The sequence below is a fragment of the Pecten maximus genome, chromosome 11 (assembly GCF_902652985.1).
Source record: "Pecten maximus chromosome 11, xPecMax1.1, whole genome shotgun sequence".
NCBI lineage: Eukaryota > Metazoa > Mollusca > Bivalvia > Pectinida > Pectinidae > Pecten > Pecten maximus.
Window position 1 is genome coordinate 30945794 of NC_047025.1, and position 25859 is coordinate 30971652.

At 34.9% G+C, this 25859-nt stretch overlaps 1 protein-coding gene across 2 annotated transcripts; it reads right to left on the reverse strand.

Annotated features, from left to right (window-relative positions):
* LOC117338402 (flap endonuclease 1-like) lies at positions 1–25634 on the reverse strand. Of its 2 annotated transcripts, none has more exons than XM_033899754.1 (13): positions 25443–25634; positions 18395–18497; positions 17646–17748; positions 14799–14862; positions 14189–14298; positions 10795–10931; positions 10578–10644; positions 9962–10093; positions 9703–9735; positions 9122–9175; positions 8582–8646; positions 2868–2991; positions 1–2376 (listed from the first exon to the last, which is right to left on the reverse strand). In XM_033899754.1, exons 2-13 carry the CDS (start codon positions 18469–18471, stop codon positions 2308–2310), a joined length of 1035 nt encoding a protein of 344 aa, XP_033755645.1. In that variant the 5' UTR covers positions 18472–18497; positions 25443–25634; the 3' UTR covers positions 1–2307. The 2 variants fall into 2 exon arrangements, with proteins under 2 accessions (XP_033755645.1, XP_033755644.1); XM_033899753.1 differs by lacking the exon at positions 25443–25634 and adding an exon at positions 20185–20321.
* Between the last annotated feature and the right edge of the window lie 225 nt (positions 25635–25859).

Below are 25859 nucleotides of genomic sequence, written 5' to 3' on the forward strand. Positions count from 1 at the left end.
ATCAGTATGTAGTTGTCAGTGTATTCAACAAAAGGTGACAGAGAATAACTATACAATAAATTCTCACATACAGGATCATTAACGACCAACACGTCTCACAAACATGACAGTGTAGTTATCATTAACGACCAACACGTCTCACAAACATGATAGTGTAGTTATCATTAACGACCGACACGTCTCACATACATGATAGTGTAGTTATCATTAACGACCGACACGTCTCACATACATGATAGTGTAGTTATCATTAACGACCAACACGTCTCACATACATGATAGTGTAGTTATCATTAACGACCAACACGTCTCACATACATGATAGTGTAGTTATCATTAACGACCGACACGTCTCACATACATGATAGTGTAGTTATCATTAACTCTCATATACATGATAGTGTAGTTATCATTAACGACCGACACGTCTCACATACATGATAGTGTAGTTATCATTAACTCTCATATACATGATAGTGTAGTTATCATTAACGACCAACACGTCTCACATACATGATAGTGTAGTTATCATTAACGACCGACACGTCTCACATACATGATAGTGTAGTTATCATTAACGACCGACACGTCTCACAAACATGATAGTGTAGTTATCATTAACGACCAACACGTCTCACATACATGATAGTGTAGTTATCATTAACGACCAACACATCTCACAAACATGATAGTGTAATTATCATTAACGACTGACACGTCTCACATACATGATAGTGTAGTTATCATTAACGACCGACACATCTCACAAACATGATAGTGTAGTTATCATTAACGACCAACATGTCTCACATACATGATAGTGTAGTTATTATTAACGACCAACACATCTCACATACATGATAGTGTAGTTATCATTAACGACCGACACATCTCACATACATGATAGTGTAGTTATCATTAACGACCGACACATCTCACATACATGATAGTGTAATTATCATTAACGACCAACACATCTCACAGACATGATAGTGTAGTTATCATTAACGACCAACACGTCTCACATACATGATAGTGTAATTATCATTAACGACCAACACGTCTCACATACATGATAGTGTAATTATCATTAACGACCAACACGTCTCACATACATGATAGTGTAATTATCATTAACGACCAACACGTCTCACATACATGATAGTGTAGTTATCATTAACGACCAACACGTCTCACAAACATGATAGTGTAGTTATCATTAACTCTCATATACATGATAGTGTAGTTATCATTAACGACCAACACATCTCACATACATGATAGTGTAGTTATCATTAACGACCAACACATCTCTCATTAAAGACACGTTTTATAGGTAAATATCTTATTATATTCAACAACAGTACTATGGTCAGTACATAAAATGCCAAATAGTATAAAGAGTTATACAACACCAAGTTATCACTTCATGGAGTTAGAAAGTGATGAGATTCTGAGGAAACTATCAATCAATGTCTCTGAAGGAATCAGATCCGAATATCTTAGATATTTGATGGAATGGCATGGTAAGTAAGCAAACTCTAATTATCATCTGTATGGCGAGTACCTATGAAGTAGGAAGACAGTAATCATCCAATCAGATGAGGTGATTACGAGGTGATTACCTTTGATTGAGAGGACCTGTTCAGTGAACTGGGTACAGTGTGTCTAAAGATCTTTTACTAAACTGTTAAAAATTTTGTTAAAAGATTATGTCATTGTGAAATTTTGGAGTAGAAACAATCAGCCGAGCTGATTATGGAGTCAGTTATGAATGACCTTTTAGCTGAGTGAGTTAATAAGGATGGGATCCTTTCTAACTACTAAAACATCCTTCTACAACCCTTGCATAAAGACAGTTGAATCTTAATCTACTTTCTTCTATTTACCGGTAGTCATATTTATCATAAAGATACTGATTTCTTCAACATCCAGTGAGTATCTTTCAAAATAATCCATGACCATGTAAAATTGAGTAGTAGTTTCTCCTTAGACTGTAGATATTAACAATGATCTAATGTGTTTACATTGATTTACACCAGATTTACAAATATTTTGTTAGCCAATGTTCTTCCAAACAGCATCTGACTACAGCAAATATGATACTGGGATTGCTTCCCAAAAAGTGTAAAAGGTACCTGTTCTACCAGCAAGACCATGAATTATTTGTTAATTATACTCGATGTCTGATGTTTTCTGACAGTTTACAGTAAATCAACCTATCACTTTGTCTCCAGGAATGTGCACACAGTTACTTCCTCTTCCATCAGAGCTAACTGCATTGTGTAATAACTGAAACATGGTGACCTATTTTCCCCGTTTAAATCCACCACCTCCTCGACCCTTCTTTTTTGATGATCCTTTTTGTTCATCCATCTGTAATAAAAGTACAATTTGAGTTCAATTATATCAAGGTAAACTTGATCTCATCTAGTTTTTTTAATCTGACCCGTAATCTTGATATCATTTTTCAATTTTGCTTTTACTGTATTGAATAAAATTGAAATGATTAACGTTGTTAAAATCCTGTTGATAAATATAGAAAAGATAAAATGTCCTCTCACCACAGTGTTGGAGGAGGGAAAATGTCTAAGACATTAATGCCCCCACTACCACTTGACACCCCAAAACCCAGTTTGGTGAGGATCACATCAGCACTTCATGAGATTAGCTAGTTGCATTGCATTTGGGGCATAAAAAGTGTTTGCCACTCATATTTTTTCATTAATAAGGTTGAGAAACAAGCATTAAACTTTCCATGTCCAATGACATCTGATGCAAACCATCAAGAATATACATATAAATGTATACCAATATCAGCTGATCTGCTGGAGCATCTTGTACACTTCTCTCAAGGAACAACTTACTTTTCGTTTTTTCGTTGATGATGTTGTTGATGACACAACAGAGAAAAAAGAGTCTAGTCGACCCTGAGTGGTCCCTTGACGGGCCTTTGTTAGCTTCTTCATTCCATTTCTCATTCTGTCCTCGCTGAAACAGGTGACATTCCAATTTACACAGCTGTGTTAGACTACTTTATCATACACAACATAGTGGGACACAGCTTATCAAATATGGTAATGTTCTAAATCCTATTTCACAATATCTGAAATTGTATAGTGCATTTTAATATATATATATATACATTTATATATTGTATAAAAAATTATCACAGTCCAAAAACTGTATCAGAAACAATTTGTGAAATTTTCTACAAAATCAAAGTACTGGAAGTACTGTAAACGAACATTATTGTTTAATGCAAAATCAGTAATCTTCTAAGTTTAAAGTTGATAAATTTACTGATATTGGTTTAGGAATTAATTGCAAATAATTTGAAATGTTTGCAGCTGTTCTAATATGATTGAACACATGCATGTTTCTGTGGATGAAAATAAAATATGTCTTCTTTCTTTCGGGAAGGCATCATCAGTTATAATACAGCCAGGACTCTGTGACCTTATTGATGCCAACTTCTAATATGCACTAAATTTAGGCTAGTTCCATCGTTAGTTTAGCATATTTCAACTTAATATGATGAAACACACATAAAGAACTACTGAAAACCAAAACCAGAGCTGCTAATCAAGGCCCGCATTAGGAATGTATCCTATTGAAACTGTACTCAAGCAGGTATGGTACTTCAAAACAAAAAACTTGACTCCTTTTGTTCAGGAATCATTTGATGTTAATAAATCTTTATATGAATAGATATACTTCTGGTATAATTACAGTATTGTACACAATGTGATAAAGAATAACAACCATATAAAGACTATCTTCATCAAATAATTCAGCAAACAGGAAAAGAAAACTTCAAGCTTCATTTTCAACTTCAAAGCTGATAAAGGTTACAGTCCATTCGATGGGATGACACATTCCCTATTTATTGTCCCTTTCCAATGTTGATCATCCAATCATAGTGAACCACACAGTTCAGCAATGTAATTGCACAAATCACATCCTTTATGTGGAGAGAACTTTTTATGGGGTGTTATAAGATTCCATAACTGTATGCAAATTTGTGAATCATTCCATATCTATATCTATATATATACCGTACGTGTATATATTTACACATATCAAAATTGGAATGACACAGGAGATTTGCAAGTTTAAGTTCACCATCAGTCATGGGAGGTTTATGTAAAATGTTGTATTTACCGGGGTAATTAGTAATTTTGATAATATATTTATGAAGCTCTATTCTGTACTTTCTACCAGTGCTTATATTAGAGAATGGACACAATTATATGTTCTCCAATGTCAAAATTAATCATATGTAAAATATTAGGGGTTTATTTGACCGAGACGTATTTAAATTTTTTGTAATCATTCGCCATTCGAGGCCTGATTGCCGTCATAGTTGAATTACCAAAATGGACCTGAAATCAATATTTTTAAAAGAGAATGATCTGTGACTTGAATATTTCATAAAAATAATTTAATACATTGTTTATTAACTTCATTCAGATCTTCAGACACCACATAATTTGTGAAGTCATATATAGAAATATATGAACCATTTTGTTATTGATTAATTTATAGTTCATACAAGTAAGCACTAGATGTAAGCAGTAAGTATATGTACCGCTATCTACTGGCATGACTTTGAGTACAGTAGACTACACTCGCTTTGTGGATATTGACAGGATAACATATATTTACATACTAATTCAATCTTAGAATTGTAACTGAAATCTTGTAACAGCATGGCACAAATAGTCATCTGAACATTTGTTGTATATTGAAAAAATACTTAAGGTAAATATTAACTCATTTGCTTGACTTCAATTTTCAGTTTATCAATTCATTGATTTCTCCGTGTTTGAAGTATGGTGTAGTGAGAATTTCAAGTCTTGATCATGACTTGATGAAAATTCTAAATTAACAAATTATTAAAATGAATTTGTTTGAAAAATAACACAAGTTCCACAGCAATATTATATAGAGTATCAATCACAATATATCTGAAGTTATAAAACTACAGATAACAATTAACGGCTGAATATCAAATTAAGTGAATATCACAAGTATTTTTGCATTTGTTTTTTAGATAATCCGGATTTCCGTCTTTAAAAAAAATTACCTAGTAGACGTAGTGCATAGTAAACGTAGCCATGTAACAGCTGATTTTTATCAGATTGACTTAACATGAACTTAACACCGTCTCAGTAGTTCGTCACAATCGAAAATTTGGTCGTGAATTCGGTATTTTTCAAATTATTTCAAAATACTTCCAGGTAAATGAAAAAAAAATTCTCGTAAAAATATCGATTTTGGGTCCACTATCGGCCATTTCGGTAATACAACTCTAACGACAATCGGGCCGCGATTCGCAAATGAATAATTAATTTAAAATTCGGTCAAATAAACCTCTAATATTTTATATATGATACAATTAGGCATTGAAGAACATATATATTGGTCAATCCTCTGAAAATAATGCCAATTTATATTATAATTAAGCCCCATTTTTCTTCGTTTTGGTATTTCCAAGTCCGCTTCACGTGTGGTCCGTTTCAGTAAATATTCTCGTCTGTGCCGAAATAAAAACAAGCTATATAATTGTTCATTTTAAACATGACAACTGCCAACCACACGTATCCAAAAATGTTATTGTTGATATCATCTGAATATTGCCGTAAGAAATCTGTCACTTCGATTGTAAACCCCCTGCCAAAGTCGTGGAAGAATCGACCAATCAAATTGGTTTAACTTTTGATTTCCGTAATCTTGCAGTTACCTCCCTTACAACAGTAAATATGTTCCAAGTATCGCCTACAACAAGCAATCCCGTGCACATAAAAAGATATTATCATTTGTATTTGATTTATTGGTCATTTTCGTCAAAGGAAATTGGTATATGGAAATCGATGACAACGTTAACGCTATGACCAGTCACCCTGACCACAAATGCCACCTAATTGTAAGTCTGTACATATGTACAGTTCTTTCTCGCAAACACCGTTAACACGTACAGTAACCTATAGTATAATACAATGTATCGTCTCGTATGCCGTTATTGATATATTTCTTTCTCTAAATTATAGAAATACACACCTAGTTGATAATGATGTAACATTCTAGAATATACATATTACACATTTAAGTAAATCGCGGACATATTTGCAGACCTATGCTATAATGTCAGCCGTTTTGGAATGAACACGGAAGAGCAAAACTTTCTAAACATCCGGAGACGAATGCGCCTGCACAATAGTTGTTTACATAAATATATTGACCTGGAGTTATTCGCAAAGTTCAGGTTCATTTAGTCTTAACATTTCGCTAGCGTTATGCATTTCTCAAATCGTGTGCATCTTCAAAACATCTACTGAATATATTTCCACATTTTCGGTAAAACTACTATATAAAACGAAGATGTTTTTGCAGGTAAATTATTTGAAGCGTAAGGCAATGGGGGCAGCCATATTTCATTGAAACAGACAGTAGATGGCGTATTGGTGAATGTGGTTACCAAATATGGTCATATTTCTCAGTCTAGTTCTTGATTGCAATAACCGAACATTAATGTTCGTTTAAAAACTAAAGAACAACTAGAACTGTCGCCAGGATGGCTGACTAATACCCCCGCAATCTGCACGAGTCAATGGTGAATTGGAACTATTAATTAGAGGCTAACTAAGATAACCCAGTAATATAGTTACCAGTTGCCATAACAACCATAATTTTGAGAAAAAGAAAGTGGCATGCACATCTACCCATGGTCCTCTATATTTGTGTGAGACAAGCATAAAGTTATGGCTCTTATCGGAAAACCTGTTTATAGTGATCAGTTGCCATAGCAACCATAATTTTGAAAAAAAAAAAAAGTGGCATGCACATCTACGTATGGTCCTCTATATTTGTGTGAAGTTTCATTGAAATCGGCCCTTCAGTTTAGAAGGAGTTGTCCGGACAAACTTAAAGTTATGGTTCTTTTCAGAAAACCTGTTTATAGTGACAAGTTGCCATAGCAACCATAATTTTGAGAAAAATAAAGTGGCATGCACATCTACACATGGTCCTCTTTATTTGTGTGAAGTTTCATTGAAATTGCCCATTAAGTTTAGGAGGAGTTGTCCGGACAAACTTAAAGTTATGGTTCTTATTGGAAAACCTGTTTATAGTGACCAGTTGCCTTAGCAACCATCATTTTGAGAAAAATAAAGTGGCATGCACATCTACACATGGTCCTCTATATTTGTGTGAAGTTTCATTGAAATCCGCCCTTCGGTTTAGGAGTTGTCCGGACAAACTTAAAGTTATGGTTCTTATCAGAAAACCTGTTTATAGTGACCAGTTGCCATAGCAACCATAATTTTGAGAAAAATAAAGTGGCATGCACATCTACACATGATCATTAATATTTGTGTCATCGGAATTAGCCCATCGGTTTAGGAGGAGTTGTCCGGACAAAATGCGTCTACAGACAGACGGACGGACGGACGGAGGGACGGACAGACAACCTGATTCCAGTATACCCCCCCTAACTTCGTTGCGGGGGTATAAAAATAATCAGAGGTCAGGATCGATTAAATCACAAAACAGGATTGATTAAATCACAGGTCAGGATCGATTAAATCGCAGGACAGGATCCATTAAATAACAGGTTAGGATCGATTAAATCACAAGTCAGGATCGATTAAATCACAGGTCAGGATCGATTAAATCACAGGTTAGGATCGATCAAATCACAGGGCAGGATCGATTAAATAACAGGTTAGGATCGATTAAATCACAGGTCAGGATCGAGTAAACCAGAGGTCAGGATGGATTAAATCACAAGTCAGGATCGATTAAATCACAGGTTAGGATCGATTAAATCACAGGTCAGGATCGATTAAATAACTGGTTAGGATCGATTAAATCACAGGTCAGGATAGAGTAAACCAGAGGTCAGGATGGATTAAATCACAGGTCAGGATCGATTAAATCACAGGACAGGATCGATCAAATCACAGGTCAGGATTGATTAAATCAGGTCAGGATCGATTAAACCACAGGTCACAATCAATTAAATCACAGGTCAGGATCGAGTAAACCACAAGTCAGGATAGATTAAATCAAAGATCAGGATCAATTAAACCACAGGTCAGGATTGATTAAATCACAGGTCAGGATAGATTAAATCACAGGTCAGGATCGAGTAAACCACAGGTCAGGATAGATTAAATCACAGGTCAGGATCGATTTAAATCACAGGTCAGGATCAATTAAACCACAGGTCAGGATTGATTAAATCATAGGTCAGGATAGATTAAATCACAAGTCAGGATCGATTAAATCACAGGTCAGGATCGATTAAATCACAGATCAGGATCGATTAAATCACAGGACAGGATCGATTAAATCACAGGTCAGGATGGATTAAATCACAGGTCAGGATCGATTAAATCATAGGTCAGGATCGATTAAATCACAGGTCAGGATCGATTAAATCATAGGTCAGGATCGATTAAATCACAGGTCAGGATCGATTAAATCACAGGTCAGGATCGATTAAATCCAGGTCAGGATCGATTAAATCACAGGTCAGGATTGATTAAATCACAGGTCAGGATCGATCAATTCATACCTGAAATTCTTCTCCTCACACATAAACTTTATTAAACCATCCTCATCTGGCTCTGACCATTTGAGCTGAAAAATAACAAAATATCACTGAACACATCAAAATACCAACAAGGGAGTTATACAAGAATACACATCAGTAGATGTAACATAGTATTACACATAAAAATCTCTTAAAGTAAATTAACCAGTTGGAAAAATCTCTTAAAGTAAATTAACCAGTTGGAAAAATCCCTTAAAGTAAATTAACCAGTTGGATATCCAATCAGTTTCAATTGATAGACCAACTGATCAGTACATTGATGAGATTATTTGTTGCCCGGTTCAGGTTTTTTTAAAGGGCTTTTTGGGGCCGTTAATGGGCCCCATTCTCAATGGAAATTATTTCATATTTAACCTGAATTCCCAAAATTTTTTTTTCCCAATTCACCAATTGTTTTCCCAAAATGAGACAAAAAGGCCGCTTCACAAACCAGTGAGAAAAAGCCCTGCGGTTACAAAAGCCTTATTTTCACAGTTAATATTCATAACTAAAGATACATACATCTATATCATCAGGTTCTGCCACATCTGGCTCCTGGAATAACCGTCGTGCTTCCTGCAAGATAATGTATTTAATATTTTAACTTGTCTGCTTCAGATCTTTAAACAATTGGCACTGATCATGATTTCCCCTTAAGAGGGATGAAAAATCAAATACTAGTTTAACAACTCCTACAGTGCCTGGTTTATAAAATCAACCACTGTACATTCTAATCATCTAATCATATTTTCTGGAAATGTGATTTTTGCATTACTACCAATACAAATAATATTATAAATGTTAATGAAAATGGTTTTTACAGTCAAGTTATTAATGAATTTGAGGGTAGACTACCTTTATCATAAAACAAAGTAAAATTTCCAGGGAAGGATAAATCAAGGTTAATCTAATTAAGAGGAGAGGAATAATCACAACATACTCAGTAAGTGGATTATATTTTCGGTCCTATCACAGAGTCTTCATCAGGACAATTTTTTTGAGAAAGCAATCCCCCTGAAGAAGTCTTCAGGATGATAACTTTTGATTAATTATTACATCATCTTATACAATTTTAACAAGTTTACACTTTAACCCGAAAATACCTTGAACATCCAGTCTTCTGGAACTGTGTATTTCTGTAAGAAAATGGAAAGGAAACTAAAAGCCATTTAACTTAATATAAACATTGTTACAAAGCTGTTTACTGAAGTGTTGGGTTCCAACTGTGTTACAATGCACAACATGATATTCATAAAATGTTCTCTATATTGTCAATGTTTGTGCTTAATTCTTCCTTTATTGCCATTATCGAAAATAGGTAGACAAATATCATATTCTAGCACTATTAAAGCTCATACAAACCTTTGTGTCTAAATGTTTCAGTATTTCTTCAATGCTTTTGTGCTGTTTGATCAGATCAATCGCTCGTTTAGGTCCAATACCACGAATTGACTCGCAGTAGTCACAGCCTAACAGTATGCATAAATCGATGAACTGTAACAGATTTATGAATCATTTCAATATTTTTGCACTGTAGATGATTTTATAAAAGATTTGTTGTAGATTTTATTATACTGGTTGAGTTTGGAGGTATTCATTAAACTAAATACTTGTCTCAAAGGGTCTTTTTCTGTATGTGATGCTGTCCAACTCAAATGGTGAGCTAAACTGGAGTGCCATAACATAAAAATACAAAGGACTTTTTACCTAATGAACTTGGACAGATGAACAGATACATCTACATATCTGAGAACCATTGTGTAATATATCAGCAATGTTAACCACCTGGATTCACAGAAATGAAAGTGCTGACAGACTGATATCCTACTACAACTTGAACAATGATGAGCATTCAGGTTTCTGCTGCTTGTGTCATGCTAACGTTTAATAGTTATATTGGAATCATCAAAATCACAATACCAAAATACGCCTAATCCAAAGAGCGACATCAAAAATATCAGGTACATTTAATACTCACTTCATCCTTATTTAATCCAATTTCTTCTAAAATTTTACTGTAATAATATTCTTTAATTGGCAATTTCCTGAAAAGAGAAATTTACAATTAACACCAGTTTCAAATAAATAATGGTATATTCAATATCCTTAGATCATTTTTCAATCCCTGTTGTATTCATATTACTTAATATATTCATGTTATGGGAAATTGATGGTGGAATGGAATTATGATCTACCTGGCCTCACTGACGGTAAGGTTCCTCAGAAGCACATTGGTACCAAATGTGAGGGCGTCCATATCTTCTGTACTGGTGGCGAAAACTTTTCCTGCTTTCACCAAAGCTGCACACTGGGCCTCTGCCTCACCAGGAGCCTAAAGATCAAAGTCGGTTTGTTCTTAGTTTTATGTTCGTGGCAATGGACACATAATCATTCAAAACAAGCATACTAACGAAACACATGTCCCCTACGACCCACTAGTGTTGGGAATCGGTTGAAATTTTCTGATCGATCATCACTTGTGTGAAACCAATCGATGATCAATTAAAATCGATTAATTTCCAAATGTATTTTTTGTATTAATGTCTCTATATTTTGTGAAATGCTTTCAACAACAATTTCAGTAACTAATAAACTGTTATACATACATGTATACCATCTTCCTGTGTGTTTATTTGTTTATTACTCAGAAAAAAATAAACCAAAATTGTTTTTTTTAAATAATTTTATTCAACACAGAAAAAAACAACAAAAGGATTGTTCATTGGAGTATTAAGCTAACTGGAAATTTTGGCATGGGCTGTAAAATGCTTTAATCCATCCGTTATCGAAAGTCTAATATACTTTGAAAACGAAAGTAGAACTGTGACTAACCATTGAAGGAATACGACTTTCTGCACATTTTACAGATAGTTTTCGTCATATTTAAAGTATATCTACTTAACGAACTTCTGCTTCTGGTTTTCATTAAAAACCAAAATGTTTCCATACAATAGACCCTGTCCGTTTACCGGGAAGAAAGATTGTATACGTTAACGTTGCTTCCATGGCTAGTCGCTTATGATCTTACAAACAAAATCTTAGTCATCTGTACGTTTACATTCCTCCTACTATTAAAACACTGTACCAGTTATTGCGACGCTTGATTTTGTATGATACAAGCATAACCATTTCCCGCAAGCGATTGTGTTGTAGACACTGTCAAGCTGAATTTGCGTATGTTTATCTGAAACTTGGCTAATATATTTTCATAAAACCTGATGTAGGGCACTTCCGACGAAACTCGATTACAGATTTCTTACTCGATTAATTGATCAAACGTCTCAAACAAGTGATACTCGACGAACTCGATTAATCGGAACATCACTACCGCCCACGCTAAAAATAGTAACCATGACCTTGACCCATAAACTTGTCTGATATATTATGGTCCTTTATTATAATTGTGTGAAGTTTGATTAAAAAAGGTTTCCTACATACATACATACAAGATGGATGGAGAGGGAACCTTCTATAACAGTTCCCCTTGTTTCACTGGTATAACGTAATCAGAAGCCGTGGCCAGCGAAGATGCCGGTAGGGGACTAATAATGGTATCAGTAGAACTTGGTATATATGGAAGCTGGGAACAGAAAATACCAGGGTCTTCCCTTTGGACATTCTGGCATTATTTCAAATAACTAGTGATGGGACATCGGTTGAAAATCTGTTTCGATTATCGGATCGCATCGGATAGGACAACCGATGTAGTCAACCGATTAATAATCGGTTAAATCACAAGTGTTTTGTTTCAGTTATTAATCATCATTTTGTTATGTAATGTGTACCAATAATTATCTTTTGTAAGTGTAATTATTCCTATTCATTAGTTGATGGTGCACATGAATGTATGATTGAATGATTAAGACAGTTACAACTGTACTTTTGGTCAACAGCTATGACTTAAAAAATAGATATTAATGATCCAAGAAGAATGAAGTCCAGTAAAAGTATCTGGATTTCACAGATATGTTTATAAAACATGAAATTGTCCATGATTATATACTTTTGTTAATAAAGTGACATTTTCATTTTCTACATGGTCTTTGTAACTTTTGTTCGTTGAATTTTAGATGCAAAAGTAGTAGAATACAATATGAGCAGGTACACATATAAAATCAAGAATTACAAAAGAGCAATGATGCGATGCCATAGAGCTTATTAATTATATCCCATTGAATATGCATTGATGGATATTGCCATTATTTGCAATGGATATTTACATTGTAATTGTACCAGACTACCAGTGTTGTTTTTTTTTGTTTTTTTTTATTAATCATGCATGAAAATGCAATTATTAGCGCTTTTAATTTGTCTACCAATGGCCAAATAGTTGGGACTTCCAAAACTGACGAATAAAGTTTCAGAAACCTATTTATGAGAAAAAATATTATAACTAGCAAAGTTTTATTCAACAGATTAAGTAACAACTGATTAAAAAATCCACTTTCTTTGATTTAACAAAAATATAAATTGGAAACATAACGTAACAGTTCAGTGAATAAATGTTAATTTCAAATATTGTGGTAAACCATAAATTCATCTATTAATATTACAGTATGCAATTACAAAAAAATGTGCTTCTTTGTAGAATGTAGATTGTGTATTGCCTATTGCGAGATTATATAAGTATGCAGGGATTGAGCAATGTGGCTGGACTGTTTCCCTTATACCTAGCAGAAACATACCTCATTACTCAGCTAATATATATAAAATATGCTAAAACTTATCATTAAGAAACCAAATGATTCCTCCAGGGCTACTTATTATCGAAAATAATAAACAGATGGAGTCATTTTATAAGTCTTTCACTATCTAATACTATCAAATACCGAAATGTAGCTACTTGTATTTTTGTAACATTTCTTACAAAGGCGGCAAACAGCAACCGTCATGTCAAGGTTTTTTCTAGAAGGACCCCATTCTTTTTTTTATTTTGCGGAATGCATATATATTCCAAACTTTTGACTTTGCCTTTCAAACCCCGGGTGGTCGAATTATAAGCTCTGTATCAGTATCCGTTGTAGTGGCAATTGCAACGGAGTCGTCGACGACGAGGCAGCCGTCCGCCATCTTTATTCTAAGGTTATAACATTAGAGTGACTTCCCTTGATTCGGGCGCGTTCGATGATCGATTCTTGAAAAACGGAAATAGATGGTCGAAATCGAAGGTGCATTCGATTCGTCAACCGATTATAATCGATGATCGGCGCACCACTACAAATAACCAAGTTGGACATGTAGGAAATTACCTTAAATACACATGTCAATATTTTGTGGTTCAGGTAAAAAAGTGACAGCAGATTTCATCTACAGACATGTAAAATATTGCCAGGAATTTTAAGATGTTTTTGAACTAAATTTCAAATCTGGAAGATAATTTTAAGACAAAAAAAAAGGTAAAATTTATTGGAAATGATATGCAATTATTAAATGGGTTTCAATTTCACACTCTTAAAATGTCCTGTCTTTGTGATGCTCTAGCTGCACAATTATTTTAACAAATCAAAATCATAAGGTTGTGGGGAAGTCCGTTTGTCAAGAAGGAATCTGTGCAGACCTAAAAACAAAGCTGATAATTCTTGTATTTACCTCAATGTAAGGGATCCCCATGTGTGTTAGAAGAACTTTACAGTCATCTATATGTCCTTTGTTCATCTTCACCAATCTTTTGCTGAATTTTTCAATGTTTTCTACATCACCTGAAATTACAATGTTTAAAAAATCTTGTTGAAAATAAGTGTTTGTTTTTCATTGTTGATAGACAGGGTACAATATTTTCGTTTGAGTTTTTACTTTGTTTGCACCCGACACCAATATGGAGCTAAGTGGACTGACTGAGCAAATACTTAATACGCTAGAATAGTGGGGCATAAAACAAGTGCAACCAATGACTGCAAAGCTCATCGGAAGCAGAAATCACACTATGCAATCATTTTTTATGTATATACGTATATGCATGATATTTTGAAATTGCATGTCACATAACATCACTCCTAGACCTCTAATGATGTATAAAACAAGTTAAAAGGGTGCGAGGTGTATACTTTTGAACTTCCAAAAATTTATCCCAAAAACTTAAGTCTTAAGGTGGGACGCCGACGCCAGGAGTACAGCATTAACTCACCGTTACTCATAACCGGTGAGCTAACAAGGCTAATCACTGTATTAAAGTTCTGTTTTTAATTGTTATTTCACTCACCTTTTTCCTCAGCTTCAGCTAAAGCTTTCTGTGCCTCATCACGTTTTTCTTTTCTCTTGGCCAGCTGTCAACCATAAATTTTACTATAACAATAATGTAAAGAAAGGAATAATCGCCAAATATATTTGATAGTTTATTCACTTGAATCGCCTCTGAGGTATTCATACTCAGTGAAGTTCCACAGGTAAGCTCAATAAACTTTTGTCCGACATTGGCTCCAACCCCTCCAAAGATTACTTATTACAACAAGAGGCCCATGGGGCCTGTATCGCTCACCTGGTTGGATTTGACCAAATGTCAAAATAATGTACATGTTCAATTTGTCAATACATATACAAAAATGTACTCTCTGAAAGACCATATGGATTATTTTTTACACCATAATGGTGTTTAAAGAAACTAAGTCCCTTAGGGTGGGGAAAACCCTTTGGCCTATTTTTACATAAAAATTGTGTTTATCCCTTAATGCCCAGCGATACTATACATAGTTATGGGATTGAGGGTCACAGTAACCATTTATGCAAAATCTGTTCCCCCATCACCAGGGATGTTTCTGACCAAATTGGGTTCAAATCCATTTAAAACTCAAATCTCTATTTCCCCTATTTGGCCCCTCCCTTCAGGCCCCTTGGGGGTCAGAGTCAATATTTATATAAACTCCCTTTCCCCCTTCCCCTAAGGATATTCCAGACCAAATTTGGTTCAAATCCATTCATAACTTTATGAAAATAACGATTTAAAGGAGTAACCCCTATTTCCCTATTTGGCCCAGCCCCTCAGGCCCCTCAATATTTATACAAACTCTTCTCCCCCCCCCCCCCCCCCCCCCCCCTTCCTCTCTGGATGTTCCTGACCAAATTTAGTTAAAATCCATTCGTAACTTAATAATTAATAGCGATTTTAAAGGATTAACCCCTATTTTCCCTATCAGACCCCACTCCTCAGTCCCCTGGAGATTCAGAGTAAAACATTATACCAACTCGGTTCCCCTTCTCCAATGAATATTCCTGACCATATTTGGTTTAAGTCCATTTAAAACTTTATGACTAGTAGCAATTAAAAGACTAATCTCTATTTCCCCTACTTGGCCCCGCCCCTTAGGCCCCTAGGGGTACAGAGTAAAAATTCATATAAACTCTGTTCCCCCTCCCCTCAAGGATGTTCCTGACCAAATTTGGTGAAAAGCTATTCAATACTTCAGGAGTAGTAGCGATTTAAAGGAGTGACCCTATTTCCCCCCGCCCCTCAGGCCCCTGGGGGTTGAGAATAAAGATTTAAACAAACTCTGTTCCTCTTCCTCCAAGGATGTTCCTGACCAAATCTGGTTCAAATTCATTAATAACTTTATGACTAGTAATGATTTAAAGGATTAACCCTATTTCTCCTATTTGGCCCTGCCCCTCAGGCCCCTGGGGGTTCAAAGTAAAAATTTATACAAACTCTGTTTCCTTTCTGCCAAGGATGTTACTGACCAAATTTGGTTCAAATTCATTCATAACTTTATGACTAGTAACGATTTAAAGGATTAACCCTATTTCCCCTATTTGGCCCTGCCCCTCAGGCCCCTGGGGGTTCAAAGTAAAAATTTATACAAAATCTGTTCCCCTTCTGCCAAGGATGTTCCTGACCAAATTTGGTTCAAATTCATTCATAACTTTATGACTATAGTTGCAATTTAAAGGAGTAACTCTATTTCCCCTACTTGGCCCCGCCCCTCAGGCCCCTGGGGGTTCAAAGTAAAAATTTATACAAACTCTGCTCCCCTTCTGCCAAGAATATTCCTGACTAAATCTGGTTCAAATTCATTCATAACTTTATGACTAGTAGCGATTTAAAGGATTTACCCTATTTCCCCTATTTGGCCCCGCCCCTCAGGCCCCTGGGGGTTCAGAGTAAAAATTTATACAAACTCTGTTCCCCTTCTGCCAAGGATGTTCCTGACCAAATCTGGTTCAAATTCATTCATAACTTTATGACTAGTAGCGATTTAAAGGAGTAACCCTATTTCCCCTATTTGGCCCCGCCCCTCAGGCCCCTGGGGGTTCAGAGTAAAAATTTATACAAACTCTGTTCCCCTTCTGCCAAGGATGTTCCTGACCAAATTTTGTTCAAATTCATTAATAACTTTATGACTAGTAGCGATTTAAAGGATTAACCCTATTTCCCCTATTTGGCCCCGCCCCTCAGGCCCCTGGGGGTTCAGAGTAAAAATTTATACAAACTCTGTTCCCCTTCTGCCAAGGATATTCCTGACCAAATTTTGTTCCCCTTCTGCCAAGGATATTCCTGACCAAATTTGGTTCAAATTCATTCATAACTTTATGACTAGTAGCGATTTAAAGGATTAACCCTATTTCCCCTATTTGGCCCCGCCCCTCAGGCCCCTGGGGGTTCAGAGTAAAAATGTATACAAACTCTGTTCCCCTTCCCCCAAGGATGTTCCTGACCAAATTTTGTGAAAATCCATTCAATACTTTAGGACTAGTAGCAATTTAAAGAAAAAGTTGACGGACGCCGGACGCCGGACGCTGCACCATGGCATAAGCTCACCGGCCCTTCGGGCCAGGTGAGCTAATAATGATGATAACAAATGCTATGTAATTATAATCCACTAAACCTGTATGTTGGCCCCAGTTTATTTCAAAATAAATATGGTAAAAAAAACTCTTTCTTGTTTTTTCCACAAAAGAAATCTTAGTTATTAAACCAATGCCTGCTATCGGATACAGGGGAATTGGAATTTATAAACTGATAGACATTTACGAAAGAGTGATCTATTGTTGATTATATTTCAGAAACTTCAAAGATTGTATTTGCATGAAAACAATTACAAACAATTAAACTTACCTCCCCTGATTTCATGTCTGGTGGCTTTCCATCAAATACGTAGACTGGCTTGATACCATTCTCAACCATGCGGATTGTCCGGTAAAACATTCCCATCAAATGGCTTCAAATACAAAATACATGTACATATATATTGTCATATGACTACAGATAAAATACTATTATCATCACTACTAGTATTAAACATCAACGGATAGTCCTATGTACTATTGTATTTAAACATTTTAAAGTATTTTTCTGCAAAACAAAAGCTTAAACTTTAATAAGTTTACAGTTATTTTTTCTAGTCCTAATACATGGCTAATTAGTAATTCTATCCCGAAGAAGTAACAATATGGATTACTCAAAGCAACATATTTTTGCCATTAACAATTTGTACATGCAAAATATATAAATGCTATACCACCACCAGGTCTGCCAATTACAAAACTTTCAAATGTTCTTTCAATCAAAGGAAAATATGTTGATCCTAGTTTTAATATATACTACACAGCACTTTTCAAAGGAATATGAGCAAATTCTACAATTTCCAAGATATGCTTATTTTAATTAAATATTGTTGAATTTGTATGAAAATTTCATTCTCTAAAATAAAATATTTTCCCTACCTACCCAAACTTGAAGCATTTGGTCTGACTTTAACATTTGCATTTTATTGATTATCATAGTTCATGTTCATTAATTAATGAAACGGTGCATGTGAACATTTTCTACGTCCATATAAAGAAGCAATTGGTACATGGATATACCTGGTAGTTTCACCATCCTCGGACATTAACTGATTTCCATCCTGACGCACAGCAATAAGAAACTGATAGATGCACATAGAACCATCAATAGCAACCTTTCGACCTGCAAAATTTAATGTCTTACATGGTACAACAATTTCTATGTGTATAAACTTTAATTAAACCAATAGATCTTCAATAATTTCTGGATCCGAGTTGTAATGGTTTACAACTTCAAATGTTTGTTTGTTAGTCTGGCATTTACATGTAATTTGTCGTCAAGTTATTCAGCATTAGTAAGATTTATTAGCCCGACAATACAGGTTTACAAAATGAAGAAAAACAAATGTGGGCATGCAGTGAAGTAAACTTTTGTTGTAGGTTCTATTGTAGACGTTTGGCTTGTTTTATTTGTATGGGTGAAGTGTTTATTGATTTGTGTTAACCCTGTATGTGAGCATATGATCATGACAAGTACATAAATAACATGATGTGTTTAGATTGTTGTGCGAGAGTTGTGTCAGGAATTGTGTGAATGGTTTGGTTTATTTTGTTTAACGTCCTATTAACAGCCAGGATCATTTAAGGACGTGCCAGGTTTCGAGGTGGAGGAAAGTCGGAGTACCCGGAGAAAAAAAAAGGCTTTCGGTCAGTACCTGGCAACTGCCCCACATAGGTTTCGAACTTGCAACCCAGAGGTTGGGCTAGTGATAAAGTGTCGGGACACCTTAACCACTCGTCCACCACGGCCCCTGTGTGAATGTATTATTGGAAGTACATGTATACATATGTGAATGTTAAATATGCTGTTCATCATTTTAGGGCTTAAATTGTGTGATGCTGCTGCCAGTTGGACTTCCAAACTCTTACTCATGCTGTACATTCCGTCTTCTCTAGACTACTTCAAAAACTCTACAATAAAAAAGTTTACGTAATGCTGCATGATTGTACAGCAACTATATGTCTCCTTTTCCATTGATTAACTTATTCTGTCCATTATTGATAAAGTTTTACTAAAACACTGCAACATACGTCGTGCAATTGTTTATCATATTCAATTATCACTTTCTTCACTGTTCCTTCTCTTTAATGGCAATGGGTCAAATTAATCTATACGTGGGTGCCTGATTAAACTATTGGTGGGTGCCTGAACATTAAATGTATTAAAATTAAAGTTTTGTGTAATTGTACATGTCCTGGCCATGTAAATTGTCTGAGCAGTGACCTGTAGATATAATCTATCATGTTTGCATGTTTGTCGACTTCTACTTCAAAGGTTTTTTTATGTTTCATCGGCCCCTAGTTTAAAAATATGGCCAGCTGTATCATGGTGTTTTTTTTTTTTTGGTCAATTCAAGCAGAAATCTTTGGACAACTGATCTAGTCAGAATGGGATGCTTGAACACCAAAACACTCCAAGAAATCGTCATTATTGACGGGAGGGAGATATCATAAGAAGAAGAAAAAGGATTATCGATTGCACTGAATTAGTCTTTTTGCACCTTAACCATTGAATACCATATCCCCAGTTTGTACCCAAATTACAATTTGGTACCTTTTTTTTTCACTATTTTGTACCATAGGTAGACAATATAAATGTACCATATATATAAATGTAACCATTTCATAAATTTCTTTAGGTACTACCAAATGGAAAATGTACGAAATGGTTTTTGTGATGGTACTAACTGGATGGTACGTACGAAAAGGTTATATCGTGGTACGAAACGACATTATTATTGCCGCTCGATTATGAAAGACATGTCATCAAGACACAGAGTAAAAATCGTGATAGGGCACCGATTATTTACCAAAATAATTCTTAATTTCATTTTCTTTCATAGATGATGGAGCGTAGTCTCCTAAAAGCTTGGATAAACCAAGAATTCCCATATTCTCTCCTGTCTTGTTCGGTCGACTAAATTAAGCTGACAGAGCAGTTCTCCCGCCAAAATATGTCAACAAAGAGCTTTCTAATTACTTTCGTATTTTATCAATCTTGCAAAATTATTTATCTATATAAGCAAGTATTATGAATTCAATTGCCTATTTCATTAATATTTCATTTTTTATTGTCATTAGGAGTTTACTTATATGATACAGTATACAAGCTGGCATACCAGCGGCGTATTCGAAAATAAGCTATTGCAGAACAAACGTCCGAAAAGGATTAGTAAGTAAACCGCTGACGACAACAACCCAGTTAGATGTCTATATATATATATGCAATATTACTTTTATTTGTCCAATACGGTAAACGAAGACGAAATCCTATTATAAGCAACAGAAGCATGTTATGCACACAATACATTAAATAGTTCATACAATATCTGATCGACATGATCATACGTCTTCGTTGTAATACCAGGGAGATAACTCCCATAAAAATACTGTAAAAGTGGAGAGTTGTTTGCCTGGAGAGCGAGAGGTCATTTCTCTTGGATAATTTTGTGAAATATTGTCTATGAAAAAGAAAATTCAGTAGTAATTAGCCTAGTATAGTTCCTTCCACATTCATCGAAGTTGTTAAATATAGTACCATATATATTTAAGTGTTTTTTTATTATTATTATTTGTTTAATTTTCACTCCGTTGATAAATAAAACATTCCTTAGAGTGGAAAGAAAACGGAAACAGAACAAAATAAAATGAAAAAAAAAATCCCGTTTCAATTGCAAGCAAGTAGCTATAGTGATGCCAGCAACTGTTCCGTTGTCCTAGTATGGCAAGCCATTTTGGTTTTACCCGTTTGATACAGATATCTATATTTTAAATACATATTTCTGTAATCATGGAATAAATTGAGCTAGCTTTATTAAAATACAGATATCTCTATTTATTCAATAGTTAGAAATATCTTTAAATATCTATATCTATTTACGTAATACAGATATCGCTATTTAAATTACAGATATCTGTATTTGAAATAGAGATATCTTTAATCTAAAAACAGATATCTGTATTTTGACAAAAAGGAAATGTATATCTAATTTAAATTAAGATGTCTGAAATAAATGAAAAACCAACAAACGACTTGCCATGTCCTAGACTGGGTTATAACCGGAACAAGGACGTTAACAAGCTAGTCACTGTTCCTGGCCTCTGTTACTCTAACGTAGCTTGATAACAGAACATATAAGAATTTCAGAAAATTTCCTTTAATAAGATTTAAAATTTCCTCATAAATTCAATAAGGACTTCTTATAGAAAAATAAGTTTAATAATTTCCTTTAAATAAGGAACGTTGAAAAATCCAAAATGACCTTGGTACAGAAATAGTCCAACCGTTCAAAAGTATCGTGTTTCCACCTTGTTATCATTCATTAAACACACGGTTTTGGACCAGGTTAGAAACAGGCCTTCGCTTCCCCATTTTCTCAAGATCGCAATCTATTTTGGTGTTTTGATGAAAAGAAAACTTGATATTTTACATGTATACGAAGTCAATAAATAAATAAATAAATAAATAAATAAATAAATAAATAATCAATCAATCAATGCATATTGTGACAATTTTAATAAACGCAGTGGAAAATATTCTGAATAAAGTTGTGGAAGTCCAACAGAATTTGACTATCATTTCTTATTTATATTAATTATGACATCGGTATAGGATGTACAAGTATTCTACATTCCATCGTAAATTAAAGGGAAATTTAGTCAAGTTTTTTTGTTTTTTGTTTGTTTTTGTTTTATTTTGATTAAGGTAAATATATAGTTTAGAGGGGACTTTGTAATTGAGTATAATTTTGTCCCTTCGCTTTCACGAATCAATACACTAATATGCCGGCTATATTCTGCTTCTGATTATTATGAGAGGCGACTGATGCGGTCATCTCTGATTTTTTTCCTGCTAAACATCAAAACAAATCTGCTGCCTCCTTTATGAAGTTTGAGACATGGATTCTTTCCTATATCGCAGTAACAAATGGACTTTATCAGTTAGCACTTCGGCGCCTGTCTTCATAACAATACAGTCACTTAAAAAGAAAAGTATGCTGGATTCAACGAGTTAAAGTTTGAAGTAAACATGAAAAGTGAGAAAATAAGACCCAGACAGGTGAACATGCTGTAATAACCGTACTGATTGTTGATAATTTACTTCATTAGTACCACATCTACAACTACATCTACATCAGTACCACATATACATCAGTACCACATCTACATCTACATCAGTACCACATCTACATCAGTACCAAATCTACATCTACATCAGTACCACATCTACATCAGTACCACATCTACATCTACATCAGTACCACATCTACATCTACATCAGTACCACATCTACATCTACATCAGTACCACATCTACATCAGTACCCTATCTACATCTACATCAGTACCACATCTACATCTACATCAGTACCACATCTACATCTACATCAGTACCACATCAACATCTACATCAGTACCACATCTACATCTACATCAGTACCAGATATACATCAGTACCACATCTACATCAGTATCACATCTACATCTACATCAGTACCAAATCTACAACTACATCTACATCAGTACCACATATACATCTACATCAGTACCACATCTACAACTACATCCACATCAGTACCACATCTACATCTACATCATTATCACATCTACATCAATGCCAAGTATACATCTACATCAATACCACAACTACATCAGTACCACATCTACATCAACATCAGTACCATATCTACATCAGTATCACACATCTACATCTACATCAGTACCACATCTACATCAGTACCACATCTACATCTACATCAGTACCACATCTACATCTACATCAATATCACATCTACATCAACATCAGTACCATATCTACATCAGTATCACACATCTACATCTACATCAGTACCACATCTACATCAGTACCACATCTACATCTACATCAGTACTAAATCTACAGCAATACCACATCTACATCAGTACCAGATATACATCTACATCAGTACCACATCTTCATCAGTACCACATCTACATCTACATCAGTACCACACCTACATCAGTACCACATCTACATCAGTACCACGTCTACATCAGTACCACGTCTACATCAGTACCACATCTACATCAATACCACATCTACATCAGTACCACATCTACATCAATACCACATCTACATCAGTACCACATCTACATCTACATCAGTACCACATCTACAACTACATCTACATCAATACCACATCTACATCTACATCAGTAACACATTTACATCAATTCCACGTCTACATCTACATCAGTACCACATCTACATCAGTACCACATCTACATCTACATCAATATCACATCCACATCAGTACCACATCTACATCTACACCAGTACCACATCTACATCAGTACCACATCTACATCTACATCAATATCACATCCACATCAGTACCACATCTACATCTACATCAGTATCACATCTACACCAGTACCACATCTACATCAGTACCACATCTACATCTACATCAGTAGCACATCTACATCTACATCAATACCACAACTACATCAGTACCACATCTACATTTACATCAGTATCACATATACATCTACATCAGTACCACATCTACATCACTACCACATCTACATCAGTACCACATCTACATCAGTACCACATCTACATCAGTACCACATCTACATCAGTACCACATCTACATTTACATCAGTACTACATCTACATCATTACTACATCTACATATACATCAGTACCACATCTACACCTACATCAATACCACATCTACATCAATACCACATCTACATCTACATCAATACCACATCTACATCAGTACCACATCTACATTTACATCAGTATCACATATACATCTACATCAGTACCACATCTACATCACTACCACATCTACATCAGTACCACATCTACATCAGTACCACATCTACATCAGTACCACATCTACATCAGTACCACATCTACATTTACATCAGTACTACATCTACATCATTACTACATCTACATATACATCAGTACCACATCTACACCTACATCAATACCACATCTACATCAATACCACATCTACATCTACATCAATACCACATCTACATCAGTACCACATCTATATCTACATCAGTACCACATCTACATCAGTATCACATCTACATCTACATCAGTACCACATCTACATCACTACCACATCTACATCACTACCATATCTACATCAGTACAGTACCACATCTACATCAGTACCACATCTACATCATTACCATATCTACATCAGTAGATACATGATACTGGATGTAAAGCATCAACCTAGCATGATTCTGTATACAGTTATAAAAGGAAAACTTAACCTTCGAAAGATCATCACGGTCCACATGTGTTACTATCAAATATGTAACTGGTTTGCATATACAGTATCTAAAAACATTAAAATTCAGGTCAAAGGCAAGGTCTCGGTTTCCAAACAAAAGTGTAGCCAAATTGAAATCAACATTTATTAAAGAATTATTTTTTATAACAGTTTTTAAAAACGACGACATTATATATGTATATCAATAATAAGACATAATTCCGCACGTGTAAACATCTCGCGCAAAACGAAGATTTAAACACAGGAAGGGATAGAGGCAGAGGGAAAGGACAAATGATTATATATAAAGTTCATACAGATTTATAAGTTAAAATATATACGCGTAGTTATAGTAGCCCCGATTCGGACTGGTTGTTACGGGGACGTTGAACATCTAAATAGACTCAATTAGCACTATAACAGCATTTTTATTAGATATTTGGAAACCTGACATATTCTGTAAGAAATCCGCAGACTGTCAAAGAATCTTACGATGGCATGACGCAGAGTGCAAACCGTTTATTTTCCTGGAATCAATATTTATGTACCTGTCTTTTAAAGAAATATAATTGTGATATATGACACGCAAACAATTTGTATTGTGTATTGCATTCATTTGATCTCTCGTTGTTTTCATTTTTTCGAAATCAATGAAAAGTTCAGTTTGGTTAATTGAACTATTTTCTGAATGTTAGACCTGTATACTACGATTAGTCTAATTCGGTTTTTACAATTTGATGAATTGATTTAGATATATTTTGTAGGTTTCTGTGCTATCTCACTTACTCTCCGAGGGACTCAATCCGTCTGTCTTTAGAAGAAAGACAAGTAAAACGCTTCATAGATTACAGACGAAGTCATGGAGTACCTGTAACATAAGACAATGCTCTAAGTGGTGACAGGATAAAGGATATGGTCTGATATGGCGTGTAACATACAAGTACAAATTATCAAACTTACAGGAAAACGGAAATCATCGCTTAAGGACGATACGTGAATGTAGATATACTAAGGAGTTTGATACATCAGTATAAGCCCTTGAACGTGACCAGCTGTTGATTGTATCAAAAGTGTCTGAACATGTAGCATTAAATCCCTATAAAGATGGTCTGATATTTCTTAGGTGATTTTACATATATGTAGACTGGTTCATATTTGAGGCAATCCGTCCGTTTTTTCAGGATACCGGTTTTCAGTATATAC

Coding starts and splice junctions, on each gene's coding strand:
- LOC117338402 (XM_033899753.1), bottom strand. CDS start 20,266: ATGGGAATTCTTGGTTTATCCAAGCTTTTAGGAGACTACGCTCCATCA. Junction 14,863..17,645: donor CAGACATGAAATCAGGGGAG/GTAAGTTTAATT, acceptor TATGGTTGACAG/CTGGCCAAGAGAAAAGAAAA. Junction 2,377..2,867: donor CATCAACGAAAAAACGAAAA/GTAAGTTGTTCC, acceptor CTTTTATTACAG/ATGGATGAACAAAAAGGATC.